This window comes from Halichoeres trimaculatus, unplaced genomic scaffold (genome assembly GCF_033239565.1).
Source record: "Halichoeres trimaculatus isolate MK-OKI-2021-1 unplaced genomic scaffold, fHalTri1.1 fHalTri1_scaffold_3, whole genome shotgun sequence".
In the NCBI taxonomy this organism is placed as follows: Eukaryota; Metazoa; Chordata; class Actinopteri; order Labriformes; family Labridae; genus Halichoeres; species Halichoeres trimaculatus.
In genome coordinates, this window is record NW_027437181.1 from 19,857,637 (window position 1) to 19,876,862 (window position 19,226).

Here is a 19,226-nt window from a genome sequence, read left to right on the forward strand (position 1 = left end):
TTCCCATTGGTGTGTGTGTGCATGATGTTTTAATGCACAACATTTCGCTGAACTCAATCAAGTGCTTTAATTCCAACAGACTTGAGTCAGAAAACTTAAAGAAATATTTAAAAAAAAAAAAAAAGTTTCCTTAAAACTGTTACCTGAGTAACACATGCAATTTGCCCAGAAAGTCACACCATTCAATTCTGAAGCAGTGTGTCATTTGTTTTTCTTTGCACATCACTTGTAGAGAGAATTTAATAAATCCCCAGTGTGATTTCTTGTTCATCTGCCTCCTGAGAACTGCTGCTTAGCACCCTTTGCATGTTGCTGCTTGGCTCTCTGCTGAACTTAATCTTTGTTTGCTATATGTGGAGAGAAAAAGCATCACCATTGCTATTTCTAGCATGACCGTGTAGCAAACATACTCAGGTGTACTTCCAGGTGTGCTAAACCTCTGATCGAGGTAGTGTCATTATCAATTAACTGTCAGGGGGCCTTTAATAGACCTACTGAAGGAGTTGTTGGGAGTTTCATTTTGACAAAACATGTTTTTCATTCATGTAGGTTTTGATATTGTTGCCCCAGGTTATAGGAAGAACCAAACTGTTACCTGGCTACATCACACACCTGCTCCAACTCAGGGCATCTAGAATACAGGTTTCATCACCTGCTTTCTCCAGCCGTAAACAAATGCCTTGTTTTCCCTCAGAGACCTTCTGTTTCCATGCAAAGGCTGCAACTCTACAGCGTCTGAGTTTTCTCCCACATGCATCTCATCATAGAGGCACAACAACTAACTTTCCATTCTCCCAAAAGGCCACGGCAGCAGAAATACTGCAGAAGCAAAATGGATACACAGAGATAACAATAACACAAGGTATAGGTGGAGCTTGTTAAAAGATAAACCATGTTCATTTACATGAAGCCATTTACTCTGAGTGTGATCACTCTTATGAGTAAGGCACAATGTTAAATTATAGAGCACAGGCTAAAGGCTAAAACATTGCCTAAACTGCCTGTGCATTGAAATAAGATAAGAAAGATAAGATATTCTTTTATTTGTCCTACAATGGGAAAATTTACAGTAGCACACAAAGTATGAAGTGAAAACCCACGACTCACATGCAGCAGTTATAATTCTGCAATGGTCTGTTTAAACTTGAGAGTCTATCAATAAAGTGAAGAGCCAGGTTATTTTAGCTCTGCTTGGTGAGGTGGGAGTTGGTAGATAAGCACTGGTAGATCACAACCAGGATTCACTAAGGGCACAGTCACACTGGCCATCTGAACCGTGTCCAAGCACACGTCAAACCTAAAGTCCAGTTTGTTTAGCCAGTGTAACCACAAGTCGACTGTGCTCAGGCACAGGTCACTTCTTTGCTTTGGCACACTTTGGTGGGCCAAAGCAAGAGGTGAGCTTCAGCTTGGCACACTCCATGCACAAGTACACAACGAGGGCATGATATACAATCCATGACAGATAATTGCTGCGACCAATCCTCTCGACAATCGCTTCAAATAATAACAGGGTTGTTAGATGGCTGTGTCAGACCAAAATGACTTAACCCAAGCCAAAAGGTCACTAACATTGTAGAAATGTTCTCTCTGCTCCCTACTACTCGTAAACAGACGCTTCACAATGACTTAGGTGAGCAACATATGTGCAGTCTTATGGTGACCGATATGGCCAGTGAGGAAAGGGCCCTCTGAGCGGGGATACTTGAGTATGGCCCAGTATGGGTGGCCAGTGTGACCGCACCCTAACATTACAAGTTATGGAGAGAGTAGGAGTTGCTGTGGATAACTTAGATTTGCTTGTTGTCACGTTATAAACAATAGTCCTACACAACTGTTGATAAATACATTACTTTGTCGCTTTGTATCCATTAAAAAGTTTCCTCGAACAAAGAAAAATAGTGTTTAAAAGGAGATCTGCCCTCCATTCATCATTTGCTTCAAAACAAACAACCACCCTTGGTAAGAGTCATGTCCTCTCAACAGTGGGTGCCAGTGCTCATGGGAAACAGAGTTTTTATCCCAGAAAACCATTAACTTTTCTGGGCAGTCCTCACAGCCCCTTTAAAGACCAGACTAATCAATGACATCCATGTAAACAGCTTTTGCTATCGACATTATTTCAACAGAATCAGGTTTGCTTGCAAATGACTTATGATGTAGATGCTGTTAAATATTCGATCAGATGCATTCTTTGTTAACATACTGAGCAAGTAGCAGATTCAGAGCTGCATATAACTTTATTTCTTGTCAGAATTTAGATTCAAGATGGTCTCCTAACCCTACTGTTATAAAAACATACCAGCAACAGTCACATAGATGTTCGTCATTTCAAAATTAAACCCGTCAACTTCTGATCCTGCATTAGGCCCCATTCACACAACCTTTCATCCCCCAAAAAACAAAGAAAAAAATCTGAATTTACATGAAAACGCTGAGGGACTGAAAAAAACTGTAGTAAGCATGCCAGGCCTTTAGTTGGCGCTATAACTGTCTGTCCCAAGGCGGTTTAGGGTAGTTCCCCACTTAAGTAGCCTTGGGCTGATCATCTGGTGTTTTAGTGAATGTGACGATTATAACAATGGTACCGAATTGTATACACATGTGCCAACCAGAGTGTGATGTTAGCGTTTCCACTGAAAAAAATGGTTTACTGTTTACATGACAACATTGGCTGCAGTGTTTCAGAAAAAAAAATCAATTCTGGAGGCCGTTTTCGGTTTGCGTTTCCAATTTCTCCCTGATCTTTGCGTAACTTATGTACTTGTTTACCTTGTTTACTGTTCCAGAGTTGTGTACGTTTTTATGCTACTGTCATTAATACACATGCAAAAAATAAAAAAACCTAAAAGTGAAACATGTAAGTGAAGCTCTAAAGACAGACAGCACAACGCAATGACTTCTTCTCCAGCAGCAGCCATTTCTGTTTGTCTGTTCTACTTTTCACTGCACATTAATTCACATTGCATCAATGTACTTCAATTAAAATATGTTAATTCATGCTGAAATGGGAGTTTTCTGCAGCATTAGAAATCTTGGGGCCTGTGAGCTTTCTGAGACATCATTTCCATATCCTGTTACAACTGTGGTAGAGGCTCTCTTTAACTTTCCCACCGAGAAAAATACTGCACAAAATGTCAAACAAGTTCAAACACAAACATTTTGAAGCATTAATATTCCTGCCAATGTCTTTTTATCTCATGTTAACCTAACATCTATCTTATCAATAAAATGGATAGATAAACACAGGCCCTGAGCGCATAGCCTCTCACTAACCTCTGGGATGACACAGTAGCAAGCTTTATGATGAATTCGCTGAGATAACGTAGATCATGGTGTAAACCACTTGTGAATGTAGATACAGATATAATGAAACATAAAGATACAACCTGCAGAGTAGCTGTTTGTATTTACCTGTGGCAACAGTAGCACTGTTGGGTTGACTGCTGGTGCTGCTGATGTCCACGTACAGCTCATCTTCTGCCTCGGTGGAGGAGTGGGAGGACGAGTCACTACTCAGCTCCTCGCTGGAACTACTGGTGCTATGGAGGAGAGCGTACTTCCGACGTGCAATAACTTCACGTTTCTTCCTCTGCAGTAGTAGTCGCTCCTTTTGCTTCTGAGTCCTGGGTGTTCCTCCAGGAGCTGTTTTCACAAAGCGTTTCCTATGTAGAGGCCGCCGACATTGCCTCTTCAGCAGGACTGGTTCAGCCTCAGACCGCACCCATTTATGAGAACGATTCCCCCGAGTTCGACCCAGAACAGGGCGCAGGCTGACGCCGGTAGCTCCTCCTGCTGTAAGGGCGGGAGCCTTGTGCTGGCCCCCTGTTGCTCCAGCCTCCCCCTCATCCTCTGAACTAAGAGTGTCTGAGTCACCAAAACGCAGGCTAGAGGATGGGGAAGAAGCACAGTCACTAAAAGAGGACTCATGGTTGTGTTCGTCCTCGCTGGGGTGCTGTAAAAGTTCTACCCGGGGACGCTGGGGAGCCAGTGAACTCTCACTGATGTGGCCTTCCTTCAGTGAGCAGTCTGATGGCCCTGCCTGTTGGCCCTTTCTTTTCCTGCGCCCAGGGAGGCTCCGTTCTGAGTCTCTGTGTGTTCCGGTGTCTCGCAGATGCCGGGACTCACAAAGGGTTTCAAATTCACTGCCTGCCTTCCCGATCATCTCCATGTTGTTGGGGAAGCTCTTGGCCGCCTCCATGGGCTCAGGATTCACCAGTGGCTCCTTCAAATGCTCCTGTCTGCTGGGGGCCTCAGATGGCACCTCACTCTTCATGGTGGCAGGTTTGTCCTCAAGGGGCAAACACTGTGAGCATTTACATCAATACCTAAGCATCTGTCAGCCACATCTCACAAAACCTAAACAAAAAAGGACAGGAGAGTTAAAGGATGCACAGGCCACAACACTGAATAACAGGCAAGGACACAAACATATTGTCAGCGACAGGATTAAGGCCTTTCAGGAGTAATCTTATAATAAGAATAACTTTACAGCAAAGCATAAAAGACAGAATAGTGTTCCGATGGTTCCTTGCAAATAAAACAAAAAATGTACAGTAGCACATTTCACCACTTGATTTAAAAGTATGGACAAAAATATTGGTTACTTTTTTCAACATAAAACCATGCAAACACGAAACGATTGGTTCGCCACATTTCTTTGTTGCCATAAGACCACTGATGCGGCTGGCAGCTGATGAAATTAGGAAACACAGCAAAATGTGCACATAGATCGAAAAATCTTCTATGAATTAGTTAAGTGAAGCGTGTTGGGCTCTCTCTGTTAGTTACGTTGTCTTTGTCTGTTTTTGGATTTGACTATGACCGTATTCCCACAGCTCGATCTGTGTTCGTTTGTTCAGAAAACACATTAGTTAACCGCTGTATTGTGTTACAATTATGACCTCATTTTCAATCAAGATTTTTTTTTTCTTGCTCTTAAATGTGACAGGGGTGAAATTAATCGAACAAAATAAACGTAGTAACCTGAGTTATCCATAATCAGGGAATATATTTGCTGTATTCTCTGTGTACAAAGATAGGACATAACTATCCCAAGGAGGACGTATAAGTAAAGCCTGAGTCAGTACTCAGGTGATTTGATGACTCAGGTGAAATAAAGGTGGATTTTTCACCATAAAACTGGTTCATATGTTTATGTCAAGACTTAGTGACTTCTATGCGCCAAAAAGTTGCTCCTGAAACAAAGTGACTCCTCAGTGGAAAACTCTTTCACTGCTGCACAAAGTCTCCAAGAGCAACATCAACATTCCAGCAAAGCCAAAATAAAGGCCACTTTCTAAATACACGAAACAAGTTTAGATCTTACTTTTTGACTCTTGTGGTTTCTCACAGACTTACTACACTTCATTCTAAGTATTGAGGGACTGAGATACTGGTGACCAGGAATCTGTAACTTTGCCAAAGAAATGAAAATACTCTGGTTGATTTCAAGTGTAAATAACACTGCAAGATGCTTCAAAAGTCAAAGTTTTATCTGTAATTGAATGCTACTTTCTGAAACACTGTGTTTTTAAGAGGTTAGCCTCCTCCCTCCTCAGTGATGTAGCTATGTAGCTATGTTGCCTTCAAGTTAATTATTCTTTGCTGTATTTATCTCCAATACGATGATACCATTGTGCCATCATCACAAAATTAATATTAGTGTGTTTGAGGATGTAACTTGAAGTCTTAAATAATGTTTTTTTTACACATCTTGTTCTAAGATTACAGGGGCTAACAGCACTCTAAGGATCTTTAATAGACCAGAATGGCCTGAAATAGCTTTCCCATTCTAGGACTCTTTAACACAGCACAGTATGAACTCTGCAGTTCAATTCTACCACCTTAATGTGTATTTTGGGCAGAAGTACACTTCCTGTAGTTGTACATGTCTGTAGTAGAGATGGTACATTTGGTCACTCACACTGTAGTGTCTTCTTTCCGTTTATTTCTCTTATTACAGAACAGTCAGTGTTGCTTATCCTAAAGAGTGTCCCATATCTGCAGTGACATCCAGTGACAAACTGTGCTTTTTGGAAAATAATCATAGAACATTACAGACAGTGTGAAAAAAAACACATCACACAATTGCAAGCTTGAGCACTGTATGCATGTGGTGATATCGCCCACAGCAGCAAGCCTGCCACACTTCTTGATATGATGTAATCTGAAAACAAAAAATCTTGAAGCTACTATTCCAGCAGATGATTTAGGAACATATTGTACTGACCCTCAATATGTGACCATCTGGAAGTGCAAGTGATGTAACACAAGACGAAAAACAAAACCGATACTTTACTTCAACCCACATTGTTTATGAGGGCAGCATAATTCACAGTATTGAGAAATCTGCATAGCTTGCTTTAAAAAATACCCTGTACACAAAGTCATTCAACCTGTCCTTTGTGTTCTTATCATATTCAAATACTTTTCTTTAAGTAAATGAATCCAGTATAGACATATTCAAACTCTAGATGCCAAACTCCAGCATTGACTGCATGCTATTCCTTTATGGTCCAACAGTTGTAACCAAACGCAACACAAAAAAAAGACCACCACAAACCAGAATGGAGCCCTAACCTTCTGCATTCATTTCCAATCTCTTACCAGTAACAGTGAAGCACAATAACAATCCATGTGGTGTTCACTGCAGGGCGACAGCATGGGATTACATTAAACTGTACAAGTGCTCATATTAACTCTTTATATCTTCTCCTATTAAATGAGCTGTTAAGGCAATTTCATTGTTCATTTTCATCTCATCTCATCCCATCCCATAGTATAACGAGCTGGTTGTCAATTGACCTGCAGCAGGTGATGTTGACAGTTGATGCTTTACTTGGAAACCTGGTGGCATGTGAATAATGTGAGCCTTTTATGTACGGCTAGGACTATGTTCCTACTTTCATGTACAATTTACTAATGAGAAAGAGTCCTTTAGATGTCACAGAGAGCTGCGCATTGGCATGCATGAACCCAGGAGCCTCAGAGGACAGCCCTGAAGGGGAAAATCCAATGCATCGAGGCTGAATAACACAAAATCTTTAATAAGACAAACAAATAAGGGCAGGTAAGACACAAAGAAGGAAGAATCGCAGAAAATATGTGTTGTTCCATTAATGACAGCGGTGAAACAATTCAAAATGTACGACAGAGGCAGTCAGCTGCTGCTTACGATATCCTCACTGTCTGTGAAGCGACTGTCAAACTGTTTAACTAACCAAGTAAAAACAGAGCTGCATATGTGACAAGGCTGAAACCGAGGCTAAGCATAATTTCTACAACGATTAGTAATTACAATACGATCAGGTGCTGTCTGCCTCTGTCCCACAAACGCTGCTAGAGTGACTAAGGCCAGAAAAAGTCGCGTTAATGGAGACTGTGAGATCAGTATTAACCTTTAAAGATTTTAGTAACTTATTTCAATATTATCACCAAAACACTTCAAGGGACACAAAAGTGGACAGCTAGCCACCTAGCCTGACACATACACAAGACAAGAAGATAACAAAGACAACACGTACCTGCGTTTAAGTCCTTTATCAAAATGTGCTGCCGTCCTTTTTGTAACATGTGAGTTTGAATCCTATATGAAATAATGACAAGCGTTAAAAACGGGCAGTTTTCTTTAGGTTTAACCTTACTGCAACTTGGCAGGCCTATCTAAAAAACGCAATCCGAGGACGTTAGCTGCTGGGATTGTGATACTGACAACACAGTCCCGAGCTGATCCGAGAAGCAAAATCGAAGGCAACGGGCCCTGGATAGCTATGAGCTAAGCTAACATAAAGGCTAGCTCCACTTCACTCATTAAATGTCAGATTATACTCAGCCATTTTGACTACCAAATGAAACCTATCGATTCTTTAGAGATAGCACGGCCTCTCTGTTATGTTTCAATTTGTCAAAATAGAAATGTCTCACTACAAGCCCTCGACGAAGATGCCATTCCTGCCTTTCGAGGCATCCCCCTCTTGTTTACCCAGCAGCTCGTCTGCTTGCGAGCTAAAACACAGCAGTTTAACTCAGCGCCGCGAGAGGGCGACATATCACTACCCGAGCATCATGCACTTTGCGACATTTTGCGACAGTTGATAAAATGTCTCTTACATTTAATAACTGATTGAAGATAAACAAAAGAGACCAGTCTAAATTAGACATTAGTGTTGCCCTGTTTAGTTTTCCAAGGCAGAATTTAGGGTGTCTCGAATACATTCAGGCTTGTACGCCGTAGTATATGCAGGTAAAGAATTTCTTTATGACCGGTTCAAAATACCAGAGCACCCCCTAGTGGCCATAGATTGGACCGGTGTTGGAAACAAAAATGTGAAGGGTTAGCTGAATATGTGTCATCATGGAGCTTTATCACAAAGCAATAGCTTATGGGTCAGATGGCAAAGTTAAGAAAATTAAGGGCAGGAACGTAATAGTCAACTTGAACAACCCAGACTCACTAATGTGCACAGTGTTGCTGAAAAGCACAACATATCCTCTCTTGGGTCACTTTGGTGGTCTTGAGCTGATTGAGGCTTAAACCCTCTGCAACATACTATTTACCCTGTTTCTAAGAAAGGTTTATTATTTGTATTTCTGCAATGTAAAAGAAAAAAACAAGGGGTGAACATGTTTTTGAAATAATTGTCAAACATTCTAACAAAATGGCCAGATAATTTGCAAAAGAAAACACCAGTGTGTTTTAACCCTCACAATCTGTTTACATTCTATAACTTAACAGTGTGGTTTGGGTCAGCTTTGCCCTGGTCCAAGAAACTGATCATTTGGTCTAAATCTGACCAATAAGTGTATTATTGTTACTTGACATGTTTCAGAGACCAAAAAGAGTGTATTTTTTCATTTTTATAGCTCTCATTTTGGAGGAATAAGCCCCTTCAGAGACCGGCAGGTGTCTGTCTCTGTCTCCGCGTAAAAACTGAGCAACAGTGAGGAGAACAGTTGTGGCGTCAGTGCCAGTACCCCTCGAATTCTGTCATCAATGGCGAATTAAAATACAGACAAATATGTCAAGCACAGAATTTTAGACTAGAAGAACGAAGTTCAGGGCATTTAAACTGCTGTTAAATGTCAAAACGGGTGTCATTTGATACGAAGAGTATAGGAAGAGGGGTATATAATGGTAAAACACTGCTCCCCGCCACACTGGGTGGGGTGGCAGCACAAGCCGCAAAATCTATGAACAGCGAAGAAGACATTGAACAAATGGTCTGCGCGCGCAGGAATCGGTAATCCGAAGGTAAAATGGCGACGGGTGCCATTTCCATAGAGCTGAACAAAATATCAGAATTAAGAGTAGTTGATTTGAAATCAGAGCTCAAAAGAAGAAGTTTGGACACATCCGGTGTCAAGAGCGTCCTTATATCAAGACTGAGACAGGTAACTAAATGAAAGTGCTACTCCGTGCTGAAATGAATGGCCGTTCTAGGGTACGTAATGCAGAGTTGCTAAGGCTAATGTTAGCCAAGGACCGTGACATGTTTCCCCGTGAGACTATGCAAACGAAACGTTCTCCACACATTTGCGATAAACTCAGATTTAGGCTTAGGAATACCAGCACTAATGAATCACTGGGGTCGTTGAAAGGCATCACGCACATGATTACACCAAGTGGCCTTTGTGTAAATTCGTCCGAGACCGCTGGAGCGTAATCGACTCCAGCTCTATGAATCGGGACATGAAACTGCAATGGTAGCAGCAGTTTTAACTGTGCATTATTAAAGTCAACTCAAACTTAAAACTAAAAAGCGGAAATTTGTAGTTGTTAGTATAAAAAGTATAAGTCTAGTGGCATAAGAATCTAATATGGTATCGATCAGCTGATAAATCCTATGTATGCGGTCGTAAATGTCCAGATATGCTTTTTTTGTGCACGCACTCGGAGGTTATCTTTTGAATTGCACTAGTAATCTTTATTGCCAAATCTTTTTGATTCATTTTATGGAAATAATACAAGAAATTACTGATTATAGCAATGTTTAACTAAAGAGCATGTGATTGGTAGTTGTTTACATTATGTGTTTTTTTAAACATCCCGATCCGAATGGGATTACTACCTAAAAGATGAGGCAATAAAATACTCCTAAATCAACTTCAGTACAGCTTTTATGAACATGTTCCACATTTCTCGGATTTCCATTTTATCATCTAACTGTAGAAATAATCTCACACTTATTAAATTGCTTTTCTTGAAGGCTATTGAGGATGAAGATGGCGATCCAGAGAACATTGAGACTCAGTCTTCCCCTGACACAACAATCCGAAAAGGTGGAAAAGCGAAAGGTTAGCTATCCTATTATTTATATGAGACAGGCATGTTTGGTCTGCTATTCCAAATCATCTAATTTATTGTTTTCGTCTACATTACTTTCCAGGGAAAAAAGTGGATTCAGACGCAGACATCCCAGTGGAGGAAGATGCAGTGTCCAAGGTGACTGGGGAAATACATATCTTTAAACGTAGTGTGATCCTGATGGTCATTACAAAGCACATGTTAAGCAAACCTGGGTTTATTTGAAGGATGGTTAAAGCTAAAGGAAGTCACAATAGCACTGGTTCCAGAAAATTACAAGCCCACCAATTACGAAGACCTATCATGCTTAGAAGGAACCTCAACAAAGTTCTCAAGCCTGTAAAAAAGGATGGGAATATTTTTTGTTTTGCTGTGGACAAAATTTTAATAAGCTTTTGCTTCTGTGTCTATCTCCCTTTCTTTTCAGGAAAATGAAGACTATGAATCAGAAAAAGGTATGTATGTTGCCCAACCTGTGTACAGTGCTAACACTGGGTTGTTTATTTCCTACAGATAAAATATGTGATGAGAAAGAAGGACTTGCAGTACATATAACCTGCGTCTAGTGGTATTTTATGCCCGTTAGCTACTGTAGGATCTCGGTCACACTGCTAAAAAAAAAAGTGCCCCATAGATGTACTTGATGAAGGTACTTCAGAGGAAAAACTTGTGTTTTTTCTGTGTGCGCTCATGAATCATGGATTGCCTCGACCAATAACAAAAGTCCTACGATAATTCATATTTTTGAGCAAAATATCGTTTGCTTCAGCGGATTTCCACTGCCTCTGGCACCAGCCAGCCTGCCTTTCTCCTGGAAACACAGAGTGAAGATCCTCAAAGTATCTGACAATTAGTTACTCAGTGAATCAGATGGAACAATGTTAAACAGAGGACCATTACACTCCCTGCAGACACATTGGTGAGCAGACCAGTGTTGAGTGCGCTGGGCCTGTCTGAACTCTTGAGTCCCCTAACCACAAGTACAGAGATCCTTGTTCAATGCCTATGCTAAGACATCTCAAGATTAAGGCTTCAATTTTGAAAGCTAACGGACAGCTGAACTCATCAAAACTGTTCATAGAGATTGTAGAGGCAAGTCAGAAGACTTCATTCACCACAGACCTCGATACAATCTGCACATCTCTTCCAGCTTTCTCCAGCCCCAGATTGATGTTTACTGTGAAGAGGTTTGAGTTCCGGCACTGGGACTGGCTATGACAGACTGTTGGGATTTCATCACATACTAGTTACGTACAGTTTTGTGCAATCGACGAGACACTGTGGAAAATTGGACTTTATGATGAATTCTTCAGATGTCCATCATCAAGACACTGGTTATTGAAGAAACATTGGATGATGTTGAACATTTTCTGCAACTCAGAGGACGTTTCATGTGTAAGCATCTGTGAACAAGTTCTTCTGAATGGAAAAAAAACAAGGATGAAGTGACTACTTGTTTCTCCTCATTTGAACTTTGTCTCAACCTTGCCATTTGAAGAACTGCCATATGATGCAAGAAGACTCTGCGATTGCCTATTCAGTTTGAGTAATGACTGGACTTAACAGGTGTGAAGAGATGAAGAGCACTGAATGGTCCTGTTTCAGTGAAGATTGTGTGTTTGTGCCTCCCTGTGATGTCAGCGCCCTTGATGACCATTAACACTAAATGTGCTTTCTATTCTACTTTGTAGGTCAAACCATGTCGATGTTAAAAGTTGTGTTTTGCCATGTTTATCCTTGTTAAATCCCTCAGATGTAACTGATACAGATGATGGTACTCGTGAAAATGCTAAGCCTGCATCCGGAGAGGAGTGTCTCGCTCAGGCTGAGGCTGAGGTTGTGGCTGAGGCTGAACCAGAGTCAGAGGCTGTGGCAGCCGAGGCTGATTCGGAGCCTGAACCAGAGGTGAATGCTGAGGCTGAGCCAGAGCCAGAGGTCGAGCCAGAGGTTGATCCAGAGCCAGAGGCCGATGCGGAGCCAGAGCCAGAGGTCGATCCAGAGCCAGAGGCCGAGGCCGATGCAGAGATAGAGGCCGATGCAGGGCCAGAGCCAGAGGGAGATGAGGATGCAGACCCTGACATGGACGAGAGTGCTGAGCCTGATGGTGAGGCTGAGGCTGATGCTGAGGCTGAGGTGGACACGGAGCCAGAGATGGAGGCCGAACTGGCTGAGATGGATGCTGAAGCGATAATTTCAACTAAAGATGCCGAGGATGATCACCTTTCTGTCTCCATCCAAAATGAAGATGCCATCACCCTAGATGTTGATGGTGATGACCTCCTGGAAACAGGTAAACATGTGAAACTTCCAGATCCAGATGCCGAGAAGGGCACTGATGAGCCAGAGGCCTCTGCTGAGATGGGTCCAGATGATGACATGAAGGGGGAAGAGTCGGAGGGCCACAAAGATGGTAAGAGAGATGATGGATCCAGGGGCGAGCCCATGAAGAAAGACAGCAGAGAGGCCTCGAAGAAAGCGGAAACGGGAGATAAAGACAAGGATTCTGGGAAGAAAGGCCCCTCCACTACAGGGGCATCAGGTCAAGCAAAGAGGTTTGTCTTTCTATGTCAGTTTTTTGATACTACTACCAAGTCCAACTCACTAAGAACCAACATTGTGGGTAGCCTCAAGATTTTTTGCCTTAAGGGAAATGTTCACTGATGTACCTACCTAATCCTGCCATTTACTTCTTTGATTTGTTGTTCTGAGGTTGGTTAAAATGTGAAATTAACCAGAAGCCAGGAAATCACCTTTTGTTTTGTTACTTTGACTTTTCCAGCAGTTTTAAAGCCAAGGCATTGTAAAAGAGCAATAGTACCCAAGGTGACAGCTTTTTTTCTTTTTGGCCAAACTATTTGCTGTGAAGTTGAACAAACTTCTGAAGATTTCATTGTTCCAGGGAATAAATTGGCTGACAACTTCACCCATCTCACCACTGGAAAAGCAATGAAGCCTTTGAGACACGTGTTCTGCGCCCTGCCCACAGGATTTTTTTCTGTTTCTTTTTGACCTGAAAAGCACATGATATGGTGTTTTTATTCCACTAAACGTTTGTCACGTAAAACCAAAGCTTGATCTACTTTCACTCATTTTCTTTCTTCTTTGTCACAATGTTTGCTTTTTAGCTCTTCAAGAGACAGAGATGGAAAGCCTGCGAAAGAGAACTTGGGTAAGAGTTTGTGTTTCAGACTATTGTTAGCCATACTAAACACAGAGAAGCAGCTTTTTCATTCCATTTTAACATCCGCTGTTAGATTTCACTTGAAAATCCTCTTCTTTAGCAGTCGTCAGCAGTAGCAGCAACAGCAGCTCTTCTCGTAACATTTGGGTGAGTGGTCTGTCTTCGAACACAAAAGCAGCTGATCTCAAGAACCTTTTTGGGAAATATGGGAAGGTAAATAACACACCCTCTATTTTTTTATTAGTTTTCTCTTTGTGTTTGTACATAACCCAGTAAATTCTGTGTAATATTTCCTTCACTGAAAGGTCTTAAGCGCCAAGGTGGTAACAAATGCTCGCAGTCCTGGTTCCAAGTGTTATGGCTTGGTGACAATGTCGTCGAGTACAGAGGTGACTCGCTGCGTGTCCCATCTGGACTGTACCGAGCTCCATGGACAGCAGATTTTTGTCGAAAGAGTGAGTAAAAAGCAGATGTGAAGTCAAAACATTGAGAGATCTCAATCTCATTCTGCCCTTCTAATTTTTCATCTCTGCTCTTGTTTTTTAGGCCAAAAACGATCCTTTCAAAAAAGAAAGCTCGAAAAATGAAGCAGAGGACAAAGCTGGCTCCAGCAAATCCAGTGAGAAGCGCAGCTCCACGGGAGCAAAGTTGCCTAACAAGTGGGTAAAAGAGGTGGTTTAACATTTGGTCTTTTTCACATGAAAAGCATATTTACGGTGTTTATTTCTTTGTCCAGAGCACAGACATCTTCCAAAAAAGAGGACAAGAAATTGGACAAACTTTCAGAGAAGGATTCAGGCAAGAAACAGGAGGCCAAAAGTGGAAAATCTGGATCTGTTTCATCCAACTCAGGACCAGATTCTTCGAAGAAGGATGACAGGAAGCATACCAGTAAGTTTTTCTTCTCTGTCTCATCCATAGTTAAAAAAGTCCAGTGCAAATCATCGTGTTTGTTCTTTGAATATTCACTGTTTTTATTTTATTTTTAGGGACAAAGAGCCCAGTTAAGATGGCGATGTCACATCATGCTAAAGGAGATTCTAATTTTGGCAAAATAAGACCTTTCAGAAAAGGGAGACATTTTGATAAAGTAAGAACTATATTTGTATTTGATTTTTCAAATTTAACTTCAATCATGCTTGGGTTTTTTCTTAAGATTCCTTTTGATTACTTTTCAGCCCTTTGTCAATATGAATGTCCAAAGGAAGCCCAAGTGGTTGATTCCCCCAGAAGAGGTAAAAAAAAAAAAATGTTGAAAACAGCTGACAATGCTAGTGAGTCGTTTCTAATATGCCTAATAAATGAGCTTTTTTTTTACCATATTTTTTTCTACCTCCAGTTTAAGATGATGAAAGAGAGGCAGAGACCTTTTATAAACAAAGGGGAAGACATTCTGCCTTTTGAGAAGATGAAGGAGCAGAGGATGCGTGAGCAGATGGCTCGTGCAGAGCGTGTTCGTCGAGCGGTGGAGTTGCGCAGGTAGTCTTCAGCAGCAAATGGTTCACACACATAATGATTAAGCTTTGATGCTTCAATTGTTTCATGGCCCTGAAGTTAAAAATGTGTTCGGGTTTTAGGCGTCGTGAAATGGCTGAACGAGAGCGCAGGGAGCGTGAACGTGTAAGGCTTTTACGAGAACATGAAGAACGGGAGAATCTTATGCGGGAGCGCCAAAGACTGGAAATGGAAAGACAAAAACTGGAAAGGGAACGCTTGGAGAGGGAAAGACTGGAGAGAGAAAGAATCCGCATAGAGCAGGTATATCGAAAATGAACAAACTACCTGCTCGTAAAGATTACCTCATTTCCCCTCTTAAATATTAAGTTCACCCTTTCAGTGACAATTTGAAACATGTAACCTGGATTTCTAGTGCTGCAGGTATAAAAAGGTCAGAAATATAACATCCTGAATCAACCAGAAAGTCTAAGTCATTTGTAGGTCCTTACTTGCAGCTTGTGCCATTAGAAGGATTTCTGAGGGTTGATGCTGCTCTTGTCTGTATAGCATGTTAAAATGTCCAAGTCATAAATATGAGTTGGTGAATTGAATTATTGCCTCTTTTAGGAACGGCGCAAAGAGGCAGAGCGAATGGCACGCGAACGTGAGGAGCTGAGGAGGCAGCAGGAGCAGCTCCGCTGTGAGCAAGAAAAAAGAAACAACCTCAAAAGAGGCCGTGAAGTGGACCACAGGTAAATACACTATTTTACGTTTTGTTCCTAAGCAGTTTGGTAGATTTGTAGTTAAGGCAACACTTGTTGGACTTAAGTGAGGACTCGGAGGAGAGGAAAATATTCTAGCTTTATATTAAACCAACAAATTCTTTTTGAGAAATGCACAGAAAATCAGTTGTTACCAGTCTTTGCAGGTACATAGTGTTTGTCACTTGGGAACTTCAAGGACAATTTTTGAAGGGTTGTTTTCTGTGCACTCCAGTCCTGAGGTTTGTCAATATCTTATGTTTCAGTCGGAGGGAGGAGCCTTATTGGAACAGCAACAAGAAGATGCAATCAGAATCTGACGTCCGTTTGAACCAGGGCTCAAACTTCAACCGGCAGCAAAACCGCTTTTCTAACTTCAATCCTAGAGAGAGGGGTCGCTTTCCAGAAGCTTCTGCTGAGCAGCCAAACTCCTACGACAGGTACGAGCATTTGAACTAAAGTGGTTGTAGTGGTCTACCATTGCAGCGTTCTCACCTTTTAGGGTCACTTTTCTAAGAGGAGATTTTGTCATGTCAAATTGGGACAAACATAGTTATAGATAAGAATTATGATGGGTCCTGCGTCCTCAGAGCTCAAAACAACTTGTTTCCTTCTGAAAGTTATTTGCTCCCCCTCTTTACATTATTCAGTTTACTGAGAGTTGGGATGCTGTGCAGCGTAGATTAAAAACAGAATGTGATGCGATTTTAGCTAATTAAATTATAAAAACCTACTTTTAAATGAAAACAGTTTAAATACACCAACTAAATAGTGAAATTGTGAATGTGATTGTTTCAAAACAACATTTGCTCATGTAGATTTGATGCCAGCCAAGTATTTCAAAACAGCTGATTTTGCATGGATGACAACATCAGCATGGCTCAGTTATCGAGTAGTCAGGATGCCGAACTGGCACGCCTGCAGTGCTGACTTGTTAGAGTAAAAACAGCTGGTGTAAGTTCTGGATGCCAAAATAAAAACAAGAGATCCCTTATTGTCAAGCAGCTGAAATCCTCTGTTTGGCAAGAATATGTGGATATCTAGCTATAAATATCATTATTGACTTCATATTTTCAGTGTTGCGTTAACATTGAGACCAGTGTTTAGGATTTAGTGGCCCTGAGTGATAAAGTTGTAGAGTTGTTATTTTTAATCTATTCTGGAAAATTGTACTTGTGCTTCGTGTTCCTGGTTTAATGTGTTTGTCTGTTTGCTCATTTAAGGCAGTGATGTCACCTTTTCGGTTGTTGTTTTCTCTGTTCAGGCGTAACCGGTTTGATGGTGAGCCAGAGGTTAAGAAAAGCCGCCCTGCACCGCACAGAGACAGCTCAGGCTTTGATCGCTTCTCAAAAAACTTTGAAACAGTCCGCCGAGCTGAGCCACCCCCTCCTCCACGCACAGAACTCCGAGACACTGACCGCAGGGAAAGAGACGAGAGACGGCTTGTGCCGATGCATGATCGCCCAATGGGAGCCAGAGCTGCCATGCCCAGCATGTCACATAACCGCTCACCAAGGGACGGTGGGCATGGATGGAAGAGTGATGGCGGGATGAACTCCAACAAGGGAGATATACGGTAAACCATGATGAAGCAGTATAGTCTGTAGACTCCTTTTCCTTTTATAGTTACCAGGTTTTTTTTTCATGTGTGTTTTTAATCTTTCTTGAGCAGAGGACCTATGCGCATGCGAACAGATCGACCAGGCAGAGATGGTCCGGGACCTTCACTCAGAGGAGGATCCTCCAGTGGTCAAGGAAGAAGCAGCTTTAATAACAGAGATGGAGGAAGAGCTATGGTGATGAATGATCAGGTTAGTTAACCTAAATGAATCCAAGCACATTTAAATATACCATGTAGTTTTTAATAAGAATTCAGATCACTGAATAGCCAGTGCTGGTAGTTGGGCTTACAATCCTGTCAGTTGTTAAAGTAATTAGACAAGCTTTTCAACTTACCAACGAGTAGGTATTGTTATTACAAAATTTTGATAGGAGACCTATAATATGCAAGATTACAATCATGTATTTTTTTCAAATGAAATTAGCAAACACTTTTTAGAAAACCACTCTTGGTTCAAACCTCTTTTTGTCTTTGCAGCCATTCAGCTCTGGCCGACAGGTGGTGGTGGAGCGTCACAGCAGGGATCAGGGCCTGAGGAAAGAATGGCATGGAGGGTCCAGCTCACAGGGTGGGGGCTACCCTGATAACCGCAGGATGGGAGACAGCCGGGGCAGCATGATGGCTCCTTCCAGGTATACCACATTTTCAAACATGAAATGGGGGAAAAAAAGGACTAAAATGTTTAAACTTTGTTTGAAACTATCTTACATTCTCTGGTTGCTTTGTCGTCTGCAGTCACTCTTCATCCGGGCTAAACCGAATTGTACAGATCACTAACAACTCCATTCCCAGTGGTGGCAGCGTGGGAGGATTCAAGCCCTACAAAGGAACGCCACGGCAGTACTAACTGAAAACCAAACTCTGCCTCTTAAAAGCACCTGAAAATTTGAAGACTCTTTGAACTTATTTTTAGAATACCAACAGTTTTAGGTGGTACGCTATTTTATTTTGTATAGACAAGTGTTTACCTCAGTGTAGGGTTTCCTGACAGTTCTGCTGTTACATTTAAACAACCTCCTGCACATCTTTTACTGACCTTTAGGATGATATTGTACAGCCCTGTGTCTTTGTAACAAGCTCTCAAGTGATGTTACCCATGTCTCCTCTAATGAGTGTTTGTATATTTTCAGTAGCCTAGTAACACACTCAGTTTCCTGTGTAATATTTTTTATTTTATCATTTGGTTGGATGTTTGTGATGAATTGGATGATGGAGGACTCATTTATTGAAAGTCATTCTTTGTTTTGATGTTGTTTTGTCACAATTAGTTGAACATGCAGAAGAAAAAGTCAAATTAAACAAGCTTGCATTGTAGCAAAATACCTCCAGTTATGGTTCAGTTGGACTGAAATAAATTTGACTTTTGAATCCGTTACATTGGGAAACTCAATAGTCTGAAAGTCCTTGAAAGAATTGGGTTCCTTGTCTTCTCATTAGTCTGTGGTTTTTAAAGTGGTGAAACCTGTCTGACAATTTTTGGCTGTATTTTTTTTTTATTATTATTTTTTATAAGCTCTTCAATGAAAAAGAACTCAGCAGTCTGACATGGATGAAAACTACATTTAAATTACAAAAGGTCACATGGAAAGGACATTAATTCTGGTGCAAGGCATCATCAAACACGAGACTATCAATCATTTAAGTGTATTTATGTTTTTTTGATGAAATTTGAATGTTACATCCAAAACGCATCTTGAAGTACACTACAGTTTGGTTAAGCTGCTGGGAAAAACTTGGGTTGTGTGCAATAACAGGGGATACTTAGTGTTAAGGCATTATGGTAACAAGTTATCTATAGCTGATCAAGTAAAAGAAATTTGTATTCCTAATGACTTAATACTCTTTAATTTTTTAACCAGGTATTTAATCTGAGGACTGCTGTTCCAAACATATTGTTAAGAAGCCCCAAAAATCACTTTT

General features: G+C 41.2%; 2 protein-coding genes across 5 annotated transcripts in view; one reads left to right on the forward strand and one right to left on the reverse strand.

Moving 5' to 3' along the window:
• The window catches only part of rnf111 (ring finger protein 111), a 28,614-nt gene extending 20,600 nt beyond the window's left edge, over positions 1–8,014 (reverse strand). The window contains exons 1-3 of one of the 3 annotated variants that reach the window (XM_074666084.1): positions 7,927–8,014; positions 7,527–7,588; positions 3,415–4,359 (exon numbers count right to left, since the gene is read on the reverse strand). In XM_074666084.1, coding sequence (XP_074522185.1) covers positions 3,415–4,276 — 862 coding nt within the window. In that variant the 5' untranslated portion in view covers positions 4,277–4,359; positions 7,527–7,588; positions 7,927–8,014. Of the gene's footprint in view, positions 1–3,414; positions 4,360–7,526 lie in introns of all 3 variants that reach the window. The other 2 variants (XM_074666085.1, XM_074666086.1) reach the window with 2 other exon arrangements.
• Positions 8,015–9,217: 1,203 nt separating this feature from the next.
• Positions 9,218–19,085, forward strand: sltm (SAFB-like, transcription modulator). 2 transcript variants are annotated; one of them, XM_074665646.1, is made up of 20 exons: positions 9,218–9,393; positions 10,209–10,296; positions 10,389–10,444; positions 10,734–10,761; positions 12,060–12,858; positions 13,432–13,475; positions 13,588–13,700; positions 13,793–13,942; positions 14,034–14,146; positions 14,224–14,378; positions 14,477–14,577; positions 14,666–14,722; positions 14,827–14,966; positions 15,065–15,245; positions 15,552–15,676; positions 15,952–16,125; positions 16,950–17,261; positions 17,358–17,496; positions 17,784–17,938; positions 18,042–19,085. In XM_074665646.1, exons 1-20 carry the CDS (start codon positions 9,259–9,261, stop codon positions 18,151–18,153), a joined length of 3,177 nt encoding a protein of 1,058 aa, XP_074521747.1. In that variant the 5' UTR covers positions 9,218–9,258; the 3' UTR covers positions 18,154–19,085. The 2 variants fall into 2 exon arrangements, with proteins under 2 accessions (XP_074521747.1, XP_074521748.1); XM_074665647.1 differs by having other exon boundaries at positions 13,591–13,700.
• Positions 19,086–19,226: the final 141 nt, after the last annotated feature.